Source organism: Nipponia nippon, unplaced genomic scaffold (assembly GCF_047370975.1).
Source record: "Nipponia nippon isolate SJK-2023a ecotype South Korea unplaced genomic scaffold, ASM4737097v1 scaffold_2, whole genome shotgun sequence".
NCBI lineage: Eukaryota > Metazoa > Chordata > Aves > Pelecaniformes > Threskiornithidae > Nipponia > Nipponia nippon.
The window spans coordinates 4,271,418-4,296,831 of NW_028262336.1; the positions used below are offsets into that span (position 1 = coordinate 4,271,418).

Consider the following 25,414-nt stretch of genomic DNA (forward strand, 5'->3'; position numbering starts at 1 on the left):
CATTTCTTCTGTAGTATTTCAGGTTAATTCCCTTTTCATTTGCTTCTCGCTTCTGCTATGCTTTGTGGCTGTTTTCTGCTGTCCCTTAGAAGACCTAACCCCTTTTTCTTTGTCAGTCACTCTCCCTCTTGTTTCAAATCCCTTTCCAGTCTTCCTGATTTAACCCCTTTTTCATTTTATCAAACATCCCCTCTATCCCTTTACTCCCGGGCTATTGCCCCCCAATCTGTGGGACATAAATGGGTGTCACCCTGAACAGTCCTGTAACTTTTCCCTGGGATACAACTGTTATTTCAGGCAGGGAGCCAAAGCCTTACCTTGACAAAGCAAAGACATCATTTCCGTCTCGTCTACCTGTATCCAGAGGAGGTTGGGTACCACTAACAGCGTAGCTGTAGCGACATGAAATTCAGCATGAACCAATTGCTTGAACGTCCACCAGTCGCTGGGATGACTTTTGAAGCCCGTTCTAAACTCCTTGCTACTGACATCACGCTGTTATCTATAACTTAACCTGCCCCTTGTTAAAGCGATCTCTGCTGTGCTGACTTGTACAGCTGTGGCCGCGGGTCATCACCGCCAGGGCGTATTTCCGTGGAAGTTATTTTGTGCTGCAGAGTGTTTGCCTGCTAGGATTGGGCTCCAAGGTTTAAAATAGGGTGTAGCTGAAAAAGACACAGTTAAAATAGGAGCACAGACCTCTGGATTTAACGCAACTATCTTAACGCTCTTCCAGAAAATACAGGTGTCACGGGGATCGCGAGTCACTCAACACTCGAGGCGGAACTTCCTCTTGTGCCCACACAAACACCGCTTGGATTTTGTGCGCGAGACACTGCCTGGGAAGTCAGATCTCCCTTCCAAAGGTTCCTCGGTCTCACATCTGCATGCAAGAACGGGTCGCTGCTGCTGTTCACCTTTCGAGGCCACACCGCATCAGGCAAACAGCTTTCATCCAAAAGATGATCAGGTAAAAGGCCTGTGTTTAAGCTGTGAGATTGAAGAATAGAGGCGAAAAGAAAGGCTGCTTTCACACTCGCTGCAGTCAAGAGCGTCTGATGTGGGCCTTGTATCTGCATCCAAGAAAACGGTGCTTCCGTACATCTTCTACACGTCGTGTTATGGAGCAGTTTTACTTCAGGTCACTGATGTCTGTGTGAATAGGAAACTAACTGGCAGGGCTTTAAAATCTGCTCCTGCTCAGCAAATAGCAACGCTAAGAGAAACAGACCCAAACGACCCATGTTCTGATTCCGTTTGCTCAGAAATTCCGCTATTTCTATGTTGCTGTGTTGAGATAAACTACATCCAGGATCGCTTCATCGGTCATTTTTTAGTAGCACTGAGAACTTGCTGGTCTGGATTTGATTTCTGAGGGAAACTCTTTATGCTGTGCTAAGGAAACTGGTGAGGTATCAGGTTTTCTGTCTGATATCATTGCCTCTTCCCAGACAGGAAAAAAAAAGTCCGTTCGTCACCTCAACATAATAAAGTTACTCGACATGCCATATACTGTATGTCCTTCTCCGAACTGGAGATTCCACTGAAATGCCTACTACTAAGTTTACCGATGATTATTTATTGGATGGCATTGTTTCCACAACTAATGATCTTTGGTCTTTTTCAAGGATTTCAAAAATATCATTTTAGACTTTGAAAACTTTGAGTCACTGGGGCATTTGGGGAAAAAATAGCTTGTACCGCATTTGCGTGTGGCGTGGGGCCCACTGATAGATGGCTGATATGCTGGGTAGCCTAAGTTCAGTTCTTACCATATTCTACAAGTGAGATTAAAATTAACAGCTAAAGATCTCATCTAGGGCAATCTCAAATTTTGAGGTAGGGGAAAATGTAAGGTTTTGCTTAAGAAAAAATTAAAGATAGATCACTGAAGGAGACTTCAGACTCAGGACCCTTCTCAATACAGACTCTGTTCCCGTGAGATCCACAAGAGGGTTTTATTTTTTAGAACAAGTGTTAACATTTAGTCCAGAGGAAAGAAACCCAATTAAAGAAAGTTTGGCAAATGTTAAATTTGCCAGATAAGGACACTTGTGGAGGAAAACACGCAGAGGGACTTTGAGAAAAGCGTAGCCGTAGAAGTGCTTGTATCAGTTTAACACAGCGTTCTATGGGCCATAAATGGAGTTAATTGCTGTTCTCGGCGCATTTCGTTCCCACATCCCCCACAGTGCCGTCACTGCAACGGCCCAGGTTTCCCACAGATCCTTTATACCCCCGTAACACAGTATCCCCGATACCTCCAAGTCCACGCAACACTTGCGGATCCTCTGCACATCCCGATTTGCTTCTGGCGTCTTCACGCACACCTTTGGCCACCCCTTCTCCTCCCTTATCTGTCCCGTGAGACCACCGCGCCGTAAGAGCTTCACGTCTCGCCGTTCGCTTACCTATCTGTGTTGGCCTGCAGGACGAGCGGGGATGTGATTTGCTGCGTGCGTTGGGACTTAAGGAACCCGCTGATTAAATCCGTGGGGACAGACAAGCCGGATAATGCCAATGCACTCTCGCCGGGTCAAATGACAACTAACGCTCTCTGTCACTCTCTCAGCGGAGCGTCTTCTGTATCTGCAGCTCTCATTCTCGCAGCGTTAACAGAAACTTCACGTCTTTGGGACCGATGCCGCTTTGACAGATTTAATTACAACCAGCAAGTAGCATCTGGATTTGAAAATTACATAATCTTATAAAATCCGACTAAAACTGTCCATAGGTGTGACTGATACCATCAGAAATGGGGTCACTCATACAGTTTTTAGTGGACAACTACTCATACATCTTTTATTTTTGGATTATCAACATCCTTCACTATTTACAAACCGAAAGAATTTAAGACTAGCCTTCGTTCTGCCTCAGACCTAATTTCTGACAGTTTCAGTGTTGTTTTTTTTTTTTCTTGCAAAAACATTTGCAACATCTTGCTTCATTTAATTTCTTACACTTTTAAACAGAATTTTTCTCCTTTCTGGTTCTTTCAACAGAAGTAATTTCTCACCACAAAAGAAAATAAATTTTGCCTTTTTCTTGAAGGGCTTTTTTAGCGCTTGACAGCAGATTCCTCTTGGGTGCAACTTTATGAGGTCTGGGTGGAATATTCCAGCTCCTGACGGGCACGTCCGCAGGCCTACCCGAGAGCCAGGCGGACTCAGCAGGGCAGCACCGTGGTCAACCCTACTGCTCCCCTTCTGCTTTTCTTGCCATTGTCAGTGAAACCGCTTTGATATTTTGACCAAATAATTTAAAATAATCGTTCATTTTCTGCGGGTGGGGGCAGTTATGCTGGAAAGTTTTGCATGGAGAAACAACAAACGTTGTATTATTGTGAAGGGTCTGGAGCACAAGTCCAGTGAGGAGCGGCTGAGGGAGCTGGGGTTGTTTAGCCTGGAGAAGAGGAGGCTGAGGGGAGACCTTATCGCTCTCTGCAACTGCCTGAAAGGAGGCTGGAGCCAGGTGGGGGTCGGTCTCTTCTCCCAAGTAACAAGCGATAGGACAAGAGGAAATGGCCTCAGGTTGTGCCAGGGCAGGTTTAGGTTGGATATTAGGAACAATTTCTTCACCAAAAGGGCTGTCAGGCCCTGGCGCAGGCTGCCCAGGGCAGTGGTGGAGTCCCCATCCCTGGGGGTATTTAAAAGCCGGGTGGATGTGGCGCTTAGGGACATGGTTTAGTGGTGGGCTTGGCAGTGCTGGGTTAACGGTTGGACTCGATGATCGTAAAGGTCCTTTCCAACCTCAACGATTCTATGATTCTAGCAATATGAATTTTGGCTAATCCTTAGGGTGATCTGATTTGTACTGCAGACAAAAATACCTTTGAGGCTTTTTTCCAAATACTAAGAAAACTGGCCATGAACAGATAAACGCTTGCAGCCGTCTGCCCGTGGGTGTGCACACTGGAAGGGGTTTTGTCTGCACTCTGTTAGCGTTCAACACAAAAAGCCCTTTTGTGATTGCACTTAAGATTTAGGAAGGGGAACACCTTTCTCTTTCCTGAGCAATTAGGGTTTGGAAGCAGGTATCTTAAGTTCTGATTTCTGAGATTCTAATAACTCCTGCCAAGCCCCACCTAATTTCACTGTAAAGAAGTGCTAAATATGATACATTTTGAGAAGAAGCAAAACTCTCGACGTCTGACCTTTCACGAGTACCAGCAATGCAAATGCTGCGATGCCCACGGCCCTCAAAGCTCCCCTGCAACTTCACAAACCCCAGGCGCGTTGGCATTCCCGCGAATGGCAAGACCTGGCAGGGTTGTGGCACCCAGCCACAAACACGCCGGGCGTGCCGAGCCGCCGGCACCGTCTCACCTGTGCCGATAACGTTATGCCTCCCGAGTTTGCTCTGAAATTCTAAAGCAAACAAGCGGATAAGGCCCGCACAGCCCGCTACTCCCAGCCCCGCCGAGGAGCTGCCATGGCTGAGGGAATAACGATGGGTCGATGGCGGTGCTGGAATAACGATGGGTCGATGGTGGTGCTGCCGTGGTGCGGAGGTGGGTAGGGATCCATTCCCTTTGGGAAGGAAAGGAGGGAGGGAAGGAAGGAGGGAGGGAAGGGAGCAAGGGAGGGAAGGAGGGAGGAAAGGAGGAAGAACGGAAGGAAGGAGGGAAGGAAAGGAGGAAGGGAGGGAGGGAGGAAAGGAGGGAACGAAGGAGGGAGGGAGGGAAGGGAGGAAAGGAGGGAAGGAAAGGAGGAAGGAGGGAGGGAAGGGAGGAAAGGAGGAAGGAGGGAGGGAAGGGAGGAAAGGAGGGAAGGAAAAGAGGAAGGAGGGAGGGAAGAAGGGAAGGGGGAAGGGGGGAAAGGAGGAGGAGAGGAGGAAGAAGGGAAGGAAGGAAGGAAAGGAGGAAGAAGGGAAGGAAGGAGGGAAGGAAAGGAGGAAGGAGGGAAGGAAAGGAGGAAGAAGGGAAGGCAGGCAGGCCGGCCGGCCGCGCCGCCTCACCGCCATCCCGCCCCTCGCCCCCTCAGCCGCCGCGGCGGCCGGGTCCCACCGGCAGCCGTTGGGCACGCGCGCGCCCCGCCCCCGGCAGGCGGCGGGGAGGGGAGAGGAGGGGGCGCGCGCGCGCGCAGCAGGGCGCCTGCGCGCGCGGGGGTGGCGGTCGGTTGGCCGGGGGCGCGCGGCCGCGGCGGGAACGGGGCTGCGGGTCCCTGCGGGCCCGGGGGCGAGCGGCGCGTCCGGCCCCTGGGCGCCCTCAGGGGCGGGCCCGGTGAGTAGGGGTTTGGGTTAAAAAAGCGGGGGAGCGGGGTGGGGAGCTGCCTGCCGCGAGGGCGGGCCTGACCCCAGCGGCGGCGGGCGGCGAGAGGGAGCGGGGTGCTGGGAGCGCGTGAAGTTGCGAGGGAGGTGTAAAAAGGTGGCAGTGAGCGGTGGGGATAACGAATTTCCGGAGGGTGTTTTCGGTTTTTAAAATCCTTAGCGAAAGAGGGTTTGCTTAATTGTGCCTCGTACTTGGAGCGTCTGAGGAAACTTTGGCTGGCCTGCTGCAGCCCGTCGCTCCCGGGCTGTCCCTGGCCTCTGCAGCGATCCCTGGGGAGCAGCAAGGGCAGGGCTTGGGGATGCTCGTCCTGCAAATACATAATCCGGTACATAATTTCATCGCGGTGTAGCGTGGCTGATATCATTGGGAACAGTTGTGTATCTAAAAATTATGTACCAGGTGGAAGTACGTGCTGCATCGGGCTCGGAGAGGAGGATGGATGTAGCGCGCTGGTGTTTTTATTTTAACTAAAGCTTTTGAACGGTTTTGTGGTAAAATAAATTCAGGACTCAGTATTATTTTCTCCATTTCACACGTGGAGACACTGCGTCGCAGGCAAGGGATGCTGTTTACTAAAATTTTCTCACCGATGAGGCATAAACTTCACTTGTTGCTCTAGATGTTATTTTGGAGGTGCCGGAACAGTGATCAGAGGGCTTGAGGGGAGACTTGCACAGGTTCGTGAGAGCCCTCGTTTGACGAAAATGCCCTAGATGGGCTAGTGGTGATGGAAATGTGTTTGTAGATCTTGAGGGAAAGCAGAACTGGGACTACTAGTGGGAGTATTTGAGAAGGTTTGGTTTCTGAGTCGTAATACAAACACTTTTAAAGTATAGCTCTGATATGATTAGAAACCTTGTAGACTTAAGATTTTCACAGCACAATGGTAGTAATAGTCAAAAAGGAGAATACATGTATTCAATTTTTTACTAATACCTGCTTGTCTCAAAGAGTTAACAGTGAAGATCTCTTGTTGATTTAACATTCTTTCTGCCCTGTCACTTAACAGCTATGGAAGTTCCCAAGGGACAGCTGAGTCAGTTTAGAAGAGCTCAGTTTTCAACAAGGAAGATCAGAGAAAAGGAAGGTGAAAGTTTGATGTCATTGAGATGGCTAACACTAAAAAAAAAAACCAAACAAACGAACTTTAGGAGCTGTTCACATTCTTTAAATATTTACACTTTTTATCAGTAAGGTTGGTAGTTACGTGAGATGGTCTTTCTCTAAAGATTTTTTTTTTCTTTTTCGCTAACTCGGTGATGATTCTGTAAGTCTTCTGTTGTTAATTACAAATACTCTGATTAGATTAGAATATTGAAAAGCGTGGCTTTGGAGTTTTGTATTGTTCTGTGTCATTATTCAACTTAGATAACGTTTCATGAATGTTTCTTTAACGCTGTGAAGTATATCACCTTTCATGCAAGATATTGTTACTGTAAATGAGTTTTCTTGATAAACACTTTCTTTAAGTATGATTGATCTTGTTTTAGATTTATGTAGGTATTTCCTTGTCATTTTTGTAACAACTGTATTTCATTTTCACAAATACATTTAAGTTAGAAGTAAGAAATTTGTTACTTCAACTTTGGAAGGCTTGGGTTTTTATGTTTCTCTGTGGTTTGAGTTGCCACATTCTTCTCTTTTAAATAATATGTAGAAAAAATAGAAGCTGAGAGGTGCTCGACTTCTGGTTTTTATTCTATGATCCTAAATCTAAGTTGCCTGAATGAGCTTGGTGAACTTGGGTTTTTCTAGTTCAGAGGTGGTGTGCCTGACGATTCTGAAGCCTGGTCAAATGACTGCCTGCTTTGATGCAAGAGTTCAGTTAAAAACCAGCTTGTTTAGGCAAATACGTAGTCCAGAAATCTCCCAGCAGGTGTGCAACTGGGCTAACCGTTTTTTGTTTCAGAGGCTGGTGGTTTTTGCACTGTGTATAAATGTGTCCTGGTTTCGGCTGGGATAGAGTTAGTTTTCCTCCTAGTAGCTGGTATAGTGCCGTGTTTTGGATTTAGGATGAGAATAATGTTGGTAACACACTGGTGTTTTGTTGTTGCTGAGCAGTGCTTACACGAAGTCCAGGACTTTTCAGCTTCCCATGCCCTGCCAGTGAGGAGGTGCACAAGAAGCTGGGAGGGGGCACAGCCAGGACAGCTGACCCAGACTGGCCAGAGGGGTATTCCATAGCATATGACGTCATGCCCAGTATAGAAACTGGAGGAAGTTGTCTGGGGGGCAGCGGTCACTGCTTGGGGATGGGCTGTGCATCGATCGGTGGGTGTCACTAGTTTTTCCTGGGCTTTGTTTCTCTCTCTTTTTGTTATTTTCCTTCTCATTACAATTTATTATTTTTTTTCAGTCATTAAACTGTTCTTATCTCAACCCACGAGTTTGGTTGTTTGTTTTTTTTTTTTTGACTTTTGCCCTTCCGATTCTCTCCCCTGTACCACGGGGGGGGGGGGGGGGGGGAGGTGAGCGAGTGGCTGTGTGGTGCTTGGTTGCCAACTGGGGTTAAACCATGACAAAAGGGGACCTTGAAAATTTTGTAAAACAATGGGAGAGGGCTTCCATCACTTTTTTCGTAATAGTTTTTAACACATCTAGGGGGTTTTGTAAGTATTGTGTCTCTGTGCTTTTTTTTTTTTTCTGTTGGAAGTGCTTTGGCATATGTACAAGTAAGGTGTCTTACAGCTATGATTGTGTCATCTTGGTGTCCTTAAATATTTTTTTAGCATATATGTTGTGCTGCTCCTGAGAACAACAACTGGATAATTTTTATTTGTCAGGCAGTGAATTGTGGGATAAAGTTATCATGCCTTATAATTCAGATAATCCTTTTAAACTGATATCATAATGATTCTAAATGTATGCGATTCTAAATAATAGAAAAATTTTTGGATCTAATGTTGCTGGGGCATCTGCAGCACTAATCGTGTGTCCCCCTCAGTCTTCAGTCCTGTCGCTGACTTATGAACAAAATTAGCTGCCAGAGTTCGTCTGTGGGATGGGGAGGGGTAATACCTGCACAGTAATGAGCAGTGAAGGGTTGGAAAGGAGCCACTTACCCCTACCTCACTTCTGAGTTAAGTATCCTCCCCCTCGACCTTCTCTCTTGTTGCTGGAAGGAGCTAGAGCCCCGATGCTGCTTGGGTGAGGAGGAGGAGGGTTCTAGAGGGACAGGAGCTCTTTAACCCTGAAGGAGTAGGAGAAGAGGAGCCCATATCACATCTCGCCTTTCGTTCTCCAGACTCTCCAGCAAGATCCAGGGAGATGGGGAAAAGAGATTAGCAACCGAGCGGGAGGAAGAGAGAGACACTATCTCCCACTGCCTGAAACTTTACTGAGCTGCTTGTCCAAAAGGTTTAATAGTTTCTTGATTCTTGAGGGGGGGTATGTTTTTAGACTTACTTCCACAAGCATTTGAGTAAAACTGCGTGTTGCTGGGTTGAGCTAGATTTGTTGGAACAGTTTTGAATTCTGTCAAATGCTGTTCTAGGCCATAACACTTCCAAAGGATGTGAGTTAGAGCTTTTAAATTGTATGTTTGAAACTTTTCTCCTGCATAAGTATCCATCTGCAGATTGTTTGAAAACTGGCATAGATGTAAATTGTGTTCTAACGTGTACATTTAATAGCTTAACAAAGTTATGCCATCTACATAGTTTCTTGATAGGTGTCTTTGCAGTAGGCACTGACAATTCATAATCCTTACTGAGATCAGACTGTAAAAATAAAAAAAAGTAAAATCTGTTCATGCCTAAGGAATCTTCAACTGGAATGTCTTTGGTGCAGTTCTTATGCTGAAATACCTCCATGAGAAACAAATAATGGGTTTCTCTTCTTAGTTATGCATTCATAATACATGTACAACTTTATTAGTTTTCATTTTTTTTTACAAATTTGTTCATAGATGCTTGTAAACTGAAAATGATAAATGTGTTAAGTAGCCACAGGTCTATACCTCTACCTCAACTTATATCATGTATTGCTTTAGCTATCTGAGGTTGACATTTTGATTTAGAAAATTCATTGTGAAGTACTTAAAGCTAAAATAAGAATGTGCAGTGTCTTAATATAGTGTTTTTCTCGGATGTTATTTTTTTTGTGCAGGAGAGAAGTGAGTGAGGAATTTGGCCAGAAATGTGTTGAGGGTTTTTTTTTTTGTTTGGCTTTTTTTTTTTTTGAAGTGGCAAGGTCTCTGGCATCCACTCCAGCAAGGCAGCAGGTGTCAGAAAAAGATAGGGTATTGCTGAGCTGAATCATGACCTTAACCTTCCGTTATACGTGGGATTCCTGTGTTCACAGAAATGTGTTTTACCATGTGCTTTTTCAGGACATTCTGCTGACCTTGGTGGGAAGGTGTTTTTAAATTATACTGTATTTTTTTAAAAGATACTTCTGTGGTAAGCAGTTAGGTAGTTGGAGGGTGTGCCAGTACTGTTTGCTGTATGTCTTGCTCCGTCTCTTTGACTGCATTCAGTCTGACAGCGCCATGTCTTTTACAGTGAGGTCAGTGGCTCAGCTGTAGTTGTGTAACAAGAGAGGCCATTCATAAATGTGTTTCTTGGCCTGGAGATGTTAGATTGCATTTCCTAGCATAAAATCAGAGTTCATTACATCTTAGGAAAGTAAAAACTGTACTGGAGTCTTGGAGCAGCACCCGCTCAGTTGGCCCGTGCTTGATAATAATGTTGGGTCATTTGCAGCAAAGGCTCTGTACTTGCTTAGTAAAGAAGGCATAAGCTTTTTCTTTGGTAACCTCAGAAATCTTAATGTGATGTTCTAGGTGCTGAGTATTTGCCAAGAGTTGGGCCTCTGTTTTATAAGTGAAACATGACTGTATAAAAATGTCTGCTGCTTGCTCACCAAATTGTCTGGAAATGTTAAAAGTAGCTGTATATCCACTATCTAATGTTTGAGATAGATGTAAAGCGCTCGAACAAGAGTGATGCCAAAGCCAAGATTCCTCTAGGGTCCTGGGTTAAGCGAAGATGTCAACTGAAATTTTTTCTGCATTGGTGAAATTGTTGCCTCAAGTTTGTCTACCTGAAGATAGATTTGCATAGCTATGGCAGAATAGTTATGCCATGGAGCAACGACTGTCTAGATGAATAGTCAAAAAGGGTCAGTCGGTTAATCTGAGGTGGTAGAAGTGTGTAGTTACTGTTCTGGACATCAGTAGAGGACAGTGAAGCTAGCAGGTGCGTGCTGTGCCTGGAGGTACAGGGTGGAGAGGACTCTCGCCTGAGTGTACTAGTGGTTAGAAAATGGTACACGTTCTGGGTAGATAGGTGTGAGTAATCATTAAGAAGCCATACATCTCAAACAACGTGCTGGGTCTTTTAAACCACTTTTAAGTCAGTATTTCACTTCAAAGTGCTGTGTCAGGTGTAGGTGGCGAGGTGGTGGTAGAGGGGTGGCCTCTGTGAGAAGAGGCCAGGGGCTGCACCTGCGCTGAACACAGCCAGTTCTAGCCAGCCCCAAAATGGACCCACTGCTGGCCAAGGCTGAGCCCACCAGCCAAGCTGGTGGTGCCTTGGGGAAAATGTATTTAAGAACGGGCAAAATGCTGCGCAGCAGCTCTGAGAGAGGAGTGAGGAGAGACTGAGAGAGATGGAAAAGAGAAAAGGAAAAAAAAAACAAAACAAAAAACAACAACAAAAAAAACCCACAAAAAAAGTGAGAAACAGCTCTGTGAACACCAAGATCAAAGAAGGAGGCGATGAGGAGGAGGCAGTCCTGGTGTGGAGCCGATACCCGCCCTGCTGCCCGTGGAGGGGACCACGCCGGAGCTGATACCCACCCTGCTGCAGCAGACGGGCACATCCTGAAGGGAGCTGCAGCCCGCGGAGAGCCCATGCCGGAGCAGGCTCCTGGCAGGGACTGCAGCCTTTGGAGGGGAGCCCACGCAGGAGCAGGCTTTCTGGCAGGAGCTGTAGCTGGTGGAAGGTAGCCGTGCTGGAGCAGTTTGTGAAGGGCTGTACCCTGTGGGAAGGACCCGCACTGGATCAGGGGGAAATGTGAAGAGGAAGGAGTGGCAGAGAGGAGCTGTTATGGACGGACCCCCATTCCCCAACCCCCTGCACTGTTGTGGGATGAGGAGTAGAGGAGGTGGGAATGAAGGAGTGAAGTTGAGCCTGGGAAGGAGTGGATGGAATATGTTGTAGTTTCTGTCTATCGCCATCCTACTCTATTTTTAATTGGCAAGAGATTAATTTACCTCAAGTCGAGTCTGTCTTTCCGGTGACAGTAATTGATAAGTGATCTCCCTGTCTTTATCTCGACCCATGAGCTTTTTCATCTTACTGTCTCCCCCTGTCCGCCTGGGGAGGGGGGAAGTGAGGGAGCAGCCGGGTGGGTGTCTGGCAGCCAGAAAATCAGTGACACGTGTTCAAAGGACAACGGACTTCACACGTACCAGTGCTCAGGGACTGCTGCTTCTGTCCAGTGCAATCACTGGAGCAAGTTATTCAGCTCTTTGATCATAAACCAGAGCAGGCTGGGACGCAGGAATAGCGTTCCTCCTTTGGGGTAATGTTGGGTGGAAGAACAACGGCGTCCCTGTTAGGGATAGGTGAGATACTGAGACGCTCCTATTTTCTTTTCCGTCCTTCATGTCAGAGTTAAAGATGTATGGGGAGTCCTCTTTCAGTGCTTTTATACGAAATGGATTTATTGTATTTGCCTGCCAAGCCTTTCCTCATTTACATCTGTTGCAATTGCTGCTTCCATGATGCCCACAGGCCTGGAGACAATAAGTTATATAAGGTAAATATCTAGGCTATTTCCTGGTGTGTTATGTATTCTTTATCTGTAATTCAGGGAGTTGGAGCTGCTGTTCTTTTGCATTGTGTATCAAGCAGTTAACAAGTAATAAATAGAAAGGAAAGAGCGCGGAGGCAGCACATCTGTTTCTGTTCTCCACACAACTGGAATGTTTTAGCTGGCAGTGGCTGTTATTCTAATCAGGCCCCACAAATGCACCTTGGTCTGTTTCTTTTTAACTTGTACGTTTCCTCTTTAAAATTGTCTGGTTCGAGGCAGTTTGTAGAATGTTACCAGTTACTGCCTGGAAATGCGTATTATCGTCCTCCTAAAACAACCATTCCTATTCAACTGAAAGCTGAGCTACTGTTTTTCTGCTGGTAGTTGTACCAGGTCTTCTGACCTTCTTCAGTGGGAAGGGTAGACAGAGGATCACAGAAGGCTGCTGGAAATGCTGCTTGCCTCCTGAGCCAGCTAACCCCCTGTTAGCGTGAGAGCCCGTGCCGGTGTAGAGAAGGTGTGGGTTGGGGACTGGAGCGGAGAGGAAGGCGAGGCGGTGACAGTTGAGATCTAGGCTGGGCTGACTTTGTGGCTGACTAGTTAAAACGCACAGTAGTCCTGAAGGTTTTTTCAGATGCTACTAAGTGTCTGAAACGAGGAAGTTTTTCCCCAAAACTCTTGTGCAGTCCTAATGATAAGACCTTTGTGGCATAGAGGAGGAGGCTTACTGGGGAAGCTTCGAAATATCTACCTGCTTGGAATGTATGTATCATACAAAGTTCAAACAGGTTTGAGTTACAGGAGATTAAGACTTGTCCTGAGGCTGCACCTATCCTTTCTCTCACCACCTCTGATACAATCAGTCTTAGCTGTGTACCCTGTATGTACTCAGGCCTCATCCTTTCTATATGTTTTGTCATTATCTCTATGTGGACTGGAAGCATGAGAAAATCCCACCCCTTACCTGACACCCTAAGGTAAGCTCATAAATTCCTCTAATGTAGGTGCAGCTCTACTGAAGGAAGCGTGTTTGTCAGCTGAACATATAGCAGCTAGGGAGGAGCCTTAGGGAGGTTGGCAACAAAACTCTTCCTGGCAGCTGTGTGCCAGACTGGAGCTCGGCCAGCATGGCTAACATTGCGGTGCTGCTGCCCTGGTAGCCTCAGAGAGCCCCAGATGGGCAAGATGGCAAAGACACCTCTGTTGTTTGCATCCTGCTGATTTGGCGAGGTTGCTAGAGGAGTGTTACGGGGCAAAGTGGTGGAAGAAGCACCAGGGAGGGACAACCTTGTAATAATAAGTTACCTTTTGTGAAAAGACTGATTGAAAGACCCTTGCATAAAGTACGCGCTTCTGTCTGTGGTGGTAATGTCACTGGCAAGGATGTCTGGGCGATAACAGAGAGCAGCACCTGGACTTCTCCACAGGTATGGACAAGAGGGTGGGCAGCTTGATCTGCGTAAGAAGAATGGCATTGCTAACGTTAAAAATCTCCAAATGGAGCAGATACCAGAAAAGGCTCCAATAGAAATTGTGGTTTGCTTTTAGGAGCAAAGGCTTGAGCCTTTGTTTCTAATGGAATGGTTTGTTATAGTAATTATTTGTATGCAGTATTGCTTCTGGCACAGTGCTCTGCCAAGATCTGCCTGAGTGCCCCCGTGCTGGTTCTGCTGCGCTGGGAGGAAAGGAGAGAGGCTGCCTGCCATCCCAGGCTGGGACGCGAGCCGAGGGAGGGGCGCGTAGGACAGCACGAGGAAGCCTCTTAGGGCTGGGGAAAAGTGGGATATTATGTTGGCTTTTTGCTCTTTTTTTTTTTTTTTTACAGTCATCCTGCAAGGTTTGAGCCGACTCTTCCCTGCAGCATGTGAGAGGTAACAGAGGTCTCTTTATGGTGTGGGGTTTCCTGGATGAAAAGCGTCCGCTGCGTGCGTAGCGCTCTCCATGCTTCGCGGAGTGACTGCTCCGCAGGCAGGAGGGATGTGGCAGCAGCAGCGAGTGGTTTAACGCGTTTGCTTCATTTGGCTTGAAATCTGGAGAAGTGGAACAGGTATTTGTCTGAGGATTGGATTTCTTTTGTTTGGTTTTTTGTTTGGTTTTTTTTTTTTTTTAAATAGCCCATGACTTCATTTCTCAGTGCAGTTGGTGGTTTTTTTACTAGGAAGAGGTAATAGGATTATAAAACTGTTGTATAAAAGAGGTATTAAAAACTATTAGCTTAATGCCCTACTAAAAACCTAATCTTCTGAAAAGAAGGAAACACCTGTGAAAGAAGTAGGTTTAGACTCCTGTAAAACTTGAGGACTTGAACTGGCTTGCTTAGAAAAGCTTATGCTGTGCAGTGATCTTTCTACCTTGTCAATTGGAAAGAATTTAATTTTCTTGGAGGGTTTAATGAAGAAGATTGCTGTACAGCTTCATGATAGTCCCAGAGCTAACTTATTTCTACTTTTGACTTTGGCCTAGATAAAATACTAAGTAATAGTCTGTGTAGTGCAGAGCTGATAAATGCAGTCCCAAGGAACGCTTTCATGCTTCATTTCCTGCTTGAACTTATGAGGGTTTTTAAAGTTAGATTGAAAGGAATCCTTTTTTTGCTGCTAAACCTGTTCTGCCATCTGTGAATTTGTGTGTGAGCTTGAGGAGGTTGCAGGGGCTCCTGGAAAATCCTGCATGATAGGAAACCTGTCCTTACTGGGCAGTGCAAAACAGGTAGAGTCAGAAAGTTCGTTTGTGTAAATTAAAAACTAATTTTCCATGCATCAAACGAAGGTGTCTCTCTGGAGCTGTTCTGCAGATGTTCCATACAGGGTGAATTATTTTAAATACAAACACATGAAAAATAAAATCTAGGCAGTTCTCACTGATTATTTATACTGTGAAACATAACTTTTTTGATAAGTAATCATGTGACTCCAGGCTTTAGCACAGTTATCATAATGACAATTTTTATCTAAAAATGTATCAGGGAAAAATGTTTGGAAAATAATGAGGTTTTATCAACTCCAATTACATAACAAATTTTGTTTAATAAGATTACTTTTCTTCACTAATATCAGGGCTACCAGTAATCCATCTTCCTGCTGAGACTGTCTTTGTCTACCTAGTGATTTTGCCTAGATGAAAAAGAACAGCCTTTAGTCCAGAATTTCTGGGTATCTGAGCTTCGTAATGCTAGTGGCTTCAGTCAGGCTGCTAGGCAAGTGCCCACTGCGTACGGGTAGATCAACCCCGCAGCCCTTGCATGGGGAACCAGCTTGCACATACGTTGCTCACTTGCTCTGTGCTTGCACAGCCTGTTGGACTCCGATGCATCTGTATTTCTGTTGGGGAAAACCCTGAGTGAAAATGAATGGCTCTGATCTTTCTAGTTTGCTTAGGAAGAAGTCTTGTCCATGCTGGAACCTTGCTTGCTGTTTTGGTCTGCCCGGATGGAGAGCAAGTTAGGGCTTTGTGTTCATGCCAACAGGCTGAAGGATCAGAACCGACCCCCCCCTGTTTGTGGGGTGAGTCCTATAGCACCGCATTTCTGATCGGTTCCTACAGGTAGCCTGTTCTGAACAGTGCTAGGAACCTTGGAGCAAGCAAGTAGGGTTTGGCATATGTTTTGAAAAACGTAGCAGGCTATAGAACTTGAGTTGGCAGACAAGCTGCAGAGCACAGGGACAGTTACCAGTACAGATATGATGTTGGGGAACGCAGATCATGCAGTATTTATGTGCCTCGATATGATCATGGATATGTTTAGAAGTGTGTTTGTAGCGTCTGTCTAGATATGAGTATGTCCACATATAGATGGAGACCTTTCTCATTTTTCATTGATTTTTGGATCTCTGGCAGATGTCATATTTGGATAACCATGATTTTTTCTGTTTAATTTTTTTCATGGAATTCTGAAATGGGTACCGTGGTGTTTTTAACCTTGTGGCCTGAAGTGCTGTGCCCTTGTAGTAAGCTGTAACTTTCTAAACTAGATTTGGTTATGCTTCACCGAGAATTTATTTCGCAAGAAGAGTTGCAGTTTATGTACCAATGAAAGTTTCTTGGTACATTTGATGAAGGTCAGATCTAGCTAGAGACAGGTTTGAGAGCTATGAGAACAGTTTAGTGCACCACAGATGTTTTCCCACCCATATCTGAGGGATAGTCACCCTGAGTTGCAAAGTATAGAAGAAGGAAGAACCACATTTCCAGCATCTTGGGGATTATATTTTTTTATAGCAGGATTTGTTTAGTATTGAATTTTTGATTGCATTATTGTTTGCACATGTTTTAATATCTGATGGGGTGGTCTGTTTTCACTCCCCAACCAATATATCAGCCACGATTTAGGGATATCAAAGATGACAAGAAGGGCTTCTATAAGTACCTAGGTAACCAAAGGAAGACAAGGGAAAGAGTGGGCCCGTTGCTCGATGGGATGGGGGACATGGTTACGCAGGACATGGAAAAGGCTGAGCTACTGAATGCCTTCTTTGCCTCAGTCTTTACTAGCAAGACTGTGATTCAGGAATCCCAGGTCCCAGAGACCAGGAGGAAAGGCTGGATGAAGAAGGATGTACCCTTGGTGGAAGAGGATTACTTAAGAGGTCAGGGAATATTTAAGCAAACTGGACGTACATAGGTCCATGCGCCACAATAGGATGCACCCATGAGTGCTGAGGGAGCTGGCTGATGTCATTGGAAGGCTGCTCTCGATAATCTTTGATCAATCATGGTGACTGGGAGAAGTGGCCGAAGACTGGAGGAAAACAGATGTTACTGCTGTCTTCAGAAAGGGCAAGGAGTACGACCCAGGCAACTATAGGCTGGTCAGCCTCACCTCCATACCTCAGAAGATGATGGAGCAGCTGACCATTTCGAGGCATATGAAGGACAAGAAAAAATCATCAGGAGTAGTCAGCATGGATTCACCAACGGGAAGTCATGCTTAACCAACTTGATAACCTTCTAGGATGAAATAACTGGCCTGGTAGATGAGGGGAGAGCAGTGGATATTGTCTGCCTGGACTTCAGGAAGGCCTTTGATGCTGACTCCCATAAGATCCTCATGGAGAAGCTGTTGATGTGTAGGCTGGATAAGCAGACAGTGCAGTGGATTGAAAACTGGCCGAGCAGCTGGGCCCAGAGGGTGGTTATCAGGAGCATGAAGTCTAGTTGGAAGCCAGTAACTAGTGGTGTACCCCAGGGGTCAATACTCCGTCCAGTCCTGTTTAACATCTTCATTAATGATCTAGATGATGAGGCAGACTGTACCCTCAGTGAGTTTGCAGACCAGACCAAATTCTGAAGAGTGGCAGATACACCAGAGGGTTGTGCTGCCATCCAGAGGGAGGAACAACCCCAGTCACCATTGCATGCTGGGGACCACCCAGCTGGAAAGCACCTTGGCTGAAAAAGACCTAGGTTGGTGGCACCAAGCTGAATGTGAGCCAGCAATGTGCCCTTGTGGCAAAGAAGGCATGTGGTATCCTGGGCTACATTAGGCAAAGTATTGCCAGCAGGTCGAGGGAGGTGATCCTTCCCTTCTACTCAGCACTGGTGAGGCCACACCTGGAGTCCTGTGTCCATTTCTGGTCTCCACAGTACAAGAGAGACATGGACATACTGAAGAGAGCCCAACGAAGGGCCATGATGAAGGGACTGGAGCATCTCTCCTATGAGGAAAGGCTGAGAGAGCTGGGACTCCTCAGCCTGGAGAAGAGAAGGCTCAGGGAGGAACTTCCCAATGTGCATAAATACCTGAAGGGAGGGTACAAAGACGATGGAGCCAAGCTCTTCTCAGTGGTGCCCAGTAACAGGACCAGAAGCAATAGGCACAACTGAAACACAGGAGATTCCATGTGAACATCAGGAAACACTTATTTTACTGTGAGAATCACAGCCCTGGCACAGGCTGACCAGGGAGGCTGTGGAGTCTCTGTCTTTGGAGAGATCCAGAAGCCATCTAGACATGGTCCTGGGCAACTGGCTCTAGGTGGCCCTGCTTGAGCAGGGGGGTTGGACCAGATGACCTCTTAGAGGTCCCTGCCAACCTCAGCCATCCTGTGGTTGTGATTTGCGTATCCTCAACCCGTACTTAATTGGTAAAGGTTTAATTTTTATCTCATTGCAAGTTGTGAAGCATCTGCTCCATTATTTCATGTGAATTGCAGAATGACTGTTGGGCTTTATTAAGGTTGGAGTAGATACTGCATGACTATTCTCGTCAGTATTTTATTGAGGCTGTTCCATTAATAATGATTTTATGGATGTGTGACTGCTCTGGTTTTTATACTACTTCTCTGGGTGTGGCTTTCTAACAGCGGGCCCTGGGCCTAACTTTTTTTTTTTCTTTAACAAGGTCCAGACTCTGGTGTTCTTGACTCTGGCTTAGCTGCCTGACTTATCAACCCAGGTATTTTAAGCTTGCTGGTGAAAGATCGCTTTTTCAAGTGAAGAGTCTGTAGTGTGAAATAGTAAAGCAACATCCTCCAGGGGGGCAATGATCAAGTTTTCCTTTCGTTTCTCTGACAGGGAAGTTTTTACTGAGGCTTAACCTCTTGCTTGTCCTTTTATTTCCAGTTACTGTCCTCTTAAGTTCATGAGTTCTCTGTCTTTGGTGGGAGTCATAAAAGTGCCAGCTCTTCACTGTCTTTCTCAGTCACCTTCGTTCATAAGGGTCCAGTTCTTTATCGTTTGTTAGTAGAATCAGATAGGCCTTTCTGTGCACGTGCCATTCTTGTGTCTCGGGGGGGAAACAACGCTAATACCTTTTAACCTATGAAGTAATAATGTAAGGTAAATTGATGGGTAAATTGATTCAGGTATGTTTTTACACATAAAATACCCAAAATATCTCCAGGCTTTCCACATTTTGAAATACATACTATATTCTCCATAGAAAACGTAAAAATACCAAGCTGCAAGTTTATGAAATATGAATTATGCCCTTCTGCCTGTGTGTTGTGATGAGTTGAAAGTGGCTAATTGTTGTGATTGTGCATGCATATTTATGCTCCTCTGTTGAAGGGCTCAAGTATATTTTAAGCAAGAGCAACATTCTGTCGCTGCCGGAGAACTCGGTTAAGGTGTAGTTTTAGTTATGTGACATAATTCACACTGACAGTAGTACGGTCTGAATATTTGTCAGAGGCAAGTACTGTGAACTTTTAGTAACACCTGCTTATAAAGGAGCCTTGCAAAGCTGACAAAGGAGACTGGTGTGTGTGAGATTTCACCTAACTGAATAGGAGGAGAGGAGAGTATAAATAAGATTGGTGCAGTAAGTTCAGAGCTTATGTTCATAATTTAACATCCTCGTACCTGAGCAATTTTATACTGGTGTGCTCCTCCTGATATTTAACAAAAAAATGTATTTCAGAAGCTTGTTCTTCTGACTAATACTGCTGATTGCTTCCTGATGTTTCATGATGTTTTTTTCCATGGATAATTAAAAATTAATTTTTTATTTGTGGAAAAAAATAATTTCTTGGGGGGACAGCCCATTTGCACGAGTCTGTGCATCAGAGGTAAGCAACTGTCTTACCTTTTTTTAAGAATGCAGTCCGCTTCCGATAAAGTGGCAGGCTATGAGTTTAATAAATTGATTTTTAGCAAATACCTGTTGACAGTCATTCCCTGCATGTTAAGTTCAGCATCTTAACTTTATGTTGTGCTTTCAGCCCAGGTGAATCTGGAAGACGTTTGGGTTGGGTGGTGGAGAGGGAAGTTCCTTCCTCATGCACGCACTTTGTACAGCATTACGCTTGGTTTATTGTGGAGAGATTACCCTCCGTGGGGGAAGTGCTTCACCTGCTGACCATGGCACAGTAGCTGAGAGGTTATAAAAGGCAGAAATTTAGATTATTCCATGGAAACTTGCAAGTAGAGTTTAAATGAGAAAATTATGAGGTCTTTGATATAATAATTACCGGCTAATATTACCCACAGGGTCCGCAGTGTTTACTGTTCTCCGATCGTTCATACAGCTTATCACTGATTTTTTTGTACGCAGCTATTGCAGCGTATAAACTGCAGGGGGGTGGTGGACATTTTCTCTTTCATTTGAATCCCTATTGTTCCGCTGATGGTACGCAGTGGGATAATAGGGTAAAGCATTTTGGTCCATTATTTCCTCGGTTGCTGCAGTTGTGAATCGGAGTCCTAAGCAACAGAACTGAAATTTGAACTAAGCTGTGGTTCAGAATCACTTCGGTCCTGCAAAAGTCCTTCCCTGGTATGACAGTAACGACAGCTAACTGGGAAGCAGTGCTGGGCCGAGAGGCATGCACTGATGTTTCAGCTGGCCATAGTAAAAAGCAAATGTTATCCTTCTTATTGCTCATTAGTTGAGCTAAAAACTGGAACTATTTAACTCAAAGCTGCTGTCACTTACAGCACCACGGCTGCTAATTTATATTATTATGGCATGCCTGCCAGCAAGACTCAGCCAAATGTAAGAAATAAAAATTCATTGCTGAAACAAAATATATTCACTGAAAGTCTCAGCATTTTTGTCTTCCCTTCCATTCGCGTAGTTTTCCCATTTAATTTCCTTCTACGTAACTTTTATTTTCCTGTTTAGTTAGGGAGCTTTCCCTCCACACCTGTTGCGGAGGCTGGTTGAATTAAGACTCTAGAAACACGGGGAGATGTTTCAATGGGTTTAATCCATTTTCTGCTTGAGCCCACTTCAGATTTTTTTATTAACTTTTAACTGTAAAACAGTGATTACTCTCATCTATTTTCCTGGGCAAACTAGAGTGTCCTGTTTGCTGGAAAGTAAATCCCCCCGCCCCTGTGCTTTTTCTTTCTCCTTAATTGAGATTTTCTTCTCCTGTCTTTTCCTGTTGGGTTTTCATATCTTAGTCCCCTTGCCCCCATCTGCTCGCATTCCCCATAGTGTGTTTTGCATATTGTTTCAGTACTTCAGCTATAGCCTACAGCTGTTACGAGGAAAAGCAGAATACAGACTGTCAGAATAACTAGTACTGGTTACTGACAGCAACTGCAGGAGTACTTTAAAAAAAAAAAAAAGTGGTTAAAACAAGCTCGTATTTGAGGCTTATGGAGATTCTGATCTTGCAGGACCCTAGAGATAATGATTATCTGTAGTTGGTCTCAGTATAGAAAGCAGTGGAGTGAGGGGTCCATTTCAACCTCTGGTGTTAAAATACGCAGGACCACCACGCTTTTTAAAAAAGGTGTCGAAGCTTTTGTAAAACAGATCTGTCGGATCTCCCCCTTGAGGGGTGCAGAAGCTGGAGAATCCCCCTCCATCGCTGCCATCTCCCTCATCTCTCCGGATTGATGAATTCTGTTCTGAATATCACCAAGGCTGTGCTAGGACAGCTGTTCACAGAACCAGTAAGAAGGTTAGCAGGTCAAAAGAAGGTTTGTGTGTTTGAAGTCGCCCTTTCGGGGGTGGGAAATAAGGGGGACAAATCCTTGCTGTTTTTGCATTGATCTCCAGGCTTTGGGATGTCTACGTGACTGTATTAATCCCTGTTGATCTCTGCATCTGATTTCATTCCAGTCCGGATTTGTTTGTAATACTCAGGATAAAGTTGCTGAGCGCTGCAGAAAGATCAGAGACGGGAGAATTGGTTTCGCAGTGGTAGCGGTACCCTCTCCGGCGCTCAGCCAGCGTGTGTCGGACCCTGTGCTGTAAGTAACAAAAGCGGTGTGACTGGTACCAGAAAGGGAATGGGGCTGCCAAGTGAGCCGGTGCAGACAGGCTCATACGCACGCTGCTTAGGGTTAACATCGTCTGGTGTTTGGAGCAGACCGTCGGAAAGCATGCCCTGAAATTCTTGGGGTGGGCTTCCTCGGGGGCGTGCGTGGTGGTTCTGAGACATTACTGTTTCGTGTGTGTATTTTTAATACAAGACTGTGTTGTGCCTGCCAGAGTGGTGGTGGTACGTAGCCTGATGTCGAGGCTGAATGTTGCTTGTCCCAGGGTTGTGGCGAAAGGAGTATTGAGTGTTTGCAGAAGTGTGGCTTGTTGGGGTAGCTGTCAGCAGTGAGAGCAGTGCCCTTCTAGGGGTGTGCGAGACCTCTGCCAGCTAATTCTGTAATAAGAGTTCATTGAACAGCTCTGATGATGCAGAAGGAGAAAAAGGTTTCTGGTTCGCTCTTTTGTTGTTAATGTTGGCTGCGTAGGAGAGAGAAGTGATGGAGGTATGGTTTTACCACCGCATGTAAGTAAATATACCAAGGAGGTGTGCTAAGTGAGCGTGAAGATTTTTATAACTGAGGCCTGGGATTTGTTTGCACGTGGCTCTGCAGTCTGTACTTGTTCTGTTGGACAGCACAGAAGCTCGATACTGTTTTACTCCTCATTATTGAATGTTTTACTCCTCATTATCGAATGAATTATCTTCAGAAACAAGTAGTCGAGCTTTCCGTATCTGTGAAATGTGTTACTGGCTGCCCCTAAAGTTGCTTTCCAGTTGTTAATTACAAGCTGACAGTAGAAAGTAGTGTGCTATCAGCATGTAGCTTAGATTTGCTGATACTCTTGGGTTTGGTTTGTTTTTTTTCAGATGTATATAGCTGTCCTGAACTGTGTAGATTTCCTTGTTCTATAGGTCAGTTGGATGTTAGGTGTTGCATGTTGCTCTGCAGCTGGTGTTTTCTTTCCTGTTCTGATGACAGAGCGAATGGGTATCAACAGCAGGAAAACTGGTTCTGTTCATTCTCAGGTTGCCTTTGGAGAGTGGCAGAGACCCATGCTGTCAACACCTTACAGGCTATTCCGATGATTTCCCCTGTGGAAAATCAGGGAAAGGATGTAAATGAGAGCACCGAGCTCATTTTTCTGTGTCTTTTAAAGCAATGAGGCAGAGACCCAGGTGGTCTCCAGTGTAATTTACCTACGAACAGAAAGAATTCATTGGAAAATGTGGCCTCAAGGGCTAGGAGATGGGCAGGGGAGGACTAAGAGGAACTCGGGCTTCCCTTTTTGTTTGTTTCGGTGATTCTGTCCTTGTGTTCTTGAAGACCAGAAGTGGAAAAAAAAAAAAAAAACAGCACCCCCCGCCCCCCCCCAAAAACCCTGTGGTTATTAGTATGACTACATGGCTTTTTTTTTTCCCCTTGAGGACCTCTCCCTCCCCTCTCTTCCTTTTTCTTTCTTTTTTTTTCTTTTTTTCCCCTCCTTTCCTTGTAAGTAATATTCTCTTCTCTCTCTTTTTTCTTTCTTTTTTTCCTCCTTCTTCTTTCTGCCTTCTGTTTGTGGTTGAAGTGGATGTGGAGATCCTTCACCGTTAACGGTAAGGTCACAGAAAACTCTTCCATCGCTTCCTTAGAGCAGCACTGCACGGTGCACGTGGCTGGGGAGAGCAGGTTAGCTGCTCCGTGCGGTGCCTGCCGGGAGGGACAGCAGCTGGGCATTCCCGGCCAACCCCGAGAACCTCGGGCAGTGCCTCGAGTAGCTCATCTCCTCAGTCCTAGGCCTGGCTCCCACCTACGTCCCGCCACGTGAATCAGCAAACTTCAACAGAAGACACCTGGGCTAAACTGGTGGGAATGTAGAGTTACTATATTCCTTCTGCCTGCAATATCTCTCCAGGGTCTCATGTATATTTTGAAAGCTGGTATGAAATAACTTTCCATGTTTTTGTGTTTCTTCTCTTTGATCCAGCTTGGTTCGTGCGCATTGTCTTTAATCACTGCCTTTGCTTCACTTAGCCTCGGTCCTTGTTCTCACAGGTGGCAATTTTCTTGTGTGTTTTCCATATCAAAGTTCTCTTTTTATTAAAATTTCATTCTTTCTCTGCTATGAGATGATAATAGCAGACAAAAGTATTAGCATGGTAACTTTATAGTATGATGGCAATGAAAGGCTGTATGAAAACGGAGCTCTTGAAAGAGGGCAGGAAGCAGAACAAAGGATTGGATCCTCACAGGCCTAACACTGAAAAACTGAACCTTTCCCTTGAAAAGCAGGAAGATTTCCCTCTTGCAGCAGCATGTGAGAGGGGAATACTGGGCAAAGACCCACAAGGTGGTACTGGCAGGCAGCAGATACGGAGGAATGATTTCTGATGCCAGTCAAGTGTCGCAGCATTCACACTGCGGTGTGCAGAGCAACGTAGCATCAATAGTACTATCTTTCAGAAGAAAACAGTTTAATTCTGCTGAGATTCATGTGGTTTTAATTTTGGCAGGGGAAGCTGACTTTACTCATAGCCAGCAGATCCCTTGCCTTGCTGCTGTCGTTAATTTTGGTAGGAATAGAAGTAGTAAATCCTGTGTGTTGCCAGGCACTGTACAAGGACATAACATGGGGTAGTGGTTGCACTTTCTGATCTGGGGGGGAGGCGGGGGAAAGATTGGGAGTGGAGAACAAAGCAGGAAGGTGATTTGCCTAAAATCATGCAGCTGGTTTGTTGCTAAGCTAGGACCAAAGTTCAGTGTCTTAGTTTCTGACCAGTAGTTCATACTTGCTGTTTCTTTCATGTTTTGTCGTAAGCTCTTTTCATGAAGTCTGTGAAGGTACAGCAGTGGAGGGTGGTAGAAACTAATGCTCTCCTTCCTTTTTTTTTTTTTTTTTTTTTTTTGTCCAGGTTAAGCCGTATTTTCTGACATTTGAAGAGTAAACAGCACCATGGCTCCATGAATTGCAAAACTGCAGGAAGTGTGGCAGCCCTCCCTACCTCCAGCTTTGCATCCTTACTGTGACGTTCTTCTCAGGACCTTCGGTTTCGTCCCCACTGGGTGCGCAGTGGCCTGCCTCGGCGTCAGAGCAGAGGAGGCAGTTTGTGGGTCAGGGAGAGCCATGGCCTTGAGCTCGTATGTCTTTCACCTCTTCTATAAGTTCAAAGTGTTGGTGCTTGTCAGTTTGTGTTTGATGGTGCTATGGGCCACATTCAGTTACTTGGTGGACTCCAGACAGGAAATTTCTAAAGCTAAGAGCATGGTGGAGGATTTCAGAAAGGTAACTAGCCTGGAGGACAGTCAAAAGGAAGAGAAGATTCAATCAATTGTGAAAGTTCCCACGGTGAAGTCATTTCAAGGTCACTGCCCAGCTCTGTCTCCGTACCTGCGTAAGTGATGGTGCTTTCCTCTCCTTTCTGACAAGTTATATCTGCTTTGGTACTGCTGACTTGGTTTTCTTCCTAGCTGTTTTACAGTTAGAGACCTTTCCTGTGAAACAAATACAACCAGTTGCAGTAAGTACTGCTGGGTGAGGAAGCGACTGGTGGCACAGGGTGCCTGTGCTGGGTCTGGCTGGGATGGCAGCCCGTATGGTGCTGGGCTTTGCATTGGTGGCTAAAAGAGCTTTGGTAACGCACCGGGGACTTGGCTACTGCTGAACAGTGTTTGCGCACCATTGAGGCTTTGTCTCTCTTCCCTGGCACCCTAAAATCTGGTAGGCTGGGGGTGGGCAAGAGGTTGGGA

The 25,414-nt window shown here is 45.5% G+C and overlaps 1 protein-coding gene across 12 annotated transcripts in view; it reads left to right on the plus strand.

The window, feature by feature from the left end:
• B4GALT4 (beta-1,4-galactosyltransferase 4) overlaps positions 1-25,414 on the plus strand; it is a 44,840-nt gene that overhangs the window by 3,304 nt on the left and 16,122 nt on the right. For 2 of the 12 annotated variants that reach the window (XM_087756841.1, XM_087756844.1), the window contains 2 exons: positions 737-4,510; positions 24,580-25,059. In XM_087756841.1, coding sequence (XP_087612967.1) covers positions 24,792-25,059 — 268 coding nt within the window. In that variant the 5' untranslated portion in view covers positions 737-4,510; positions 24,580-24,791. Of the gene's footprint in view, positions 1-736; positions 4,511-5,100; positions 5,222-5,336; positions 5,595-6,333; positions 6,357-13,856; positions 13,903-14,057; positions 14,079-21,545; positions 21,677-23,255; positions 23,284-24,579; positions 25,060-25,414 lie in introns of those variants that run through there. The other 10 variants (XM_087756847.1, XM_087756842.1, XM_087756849.1 and 7 more) reach the window with 10 other exon arrangements.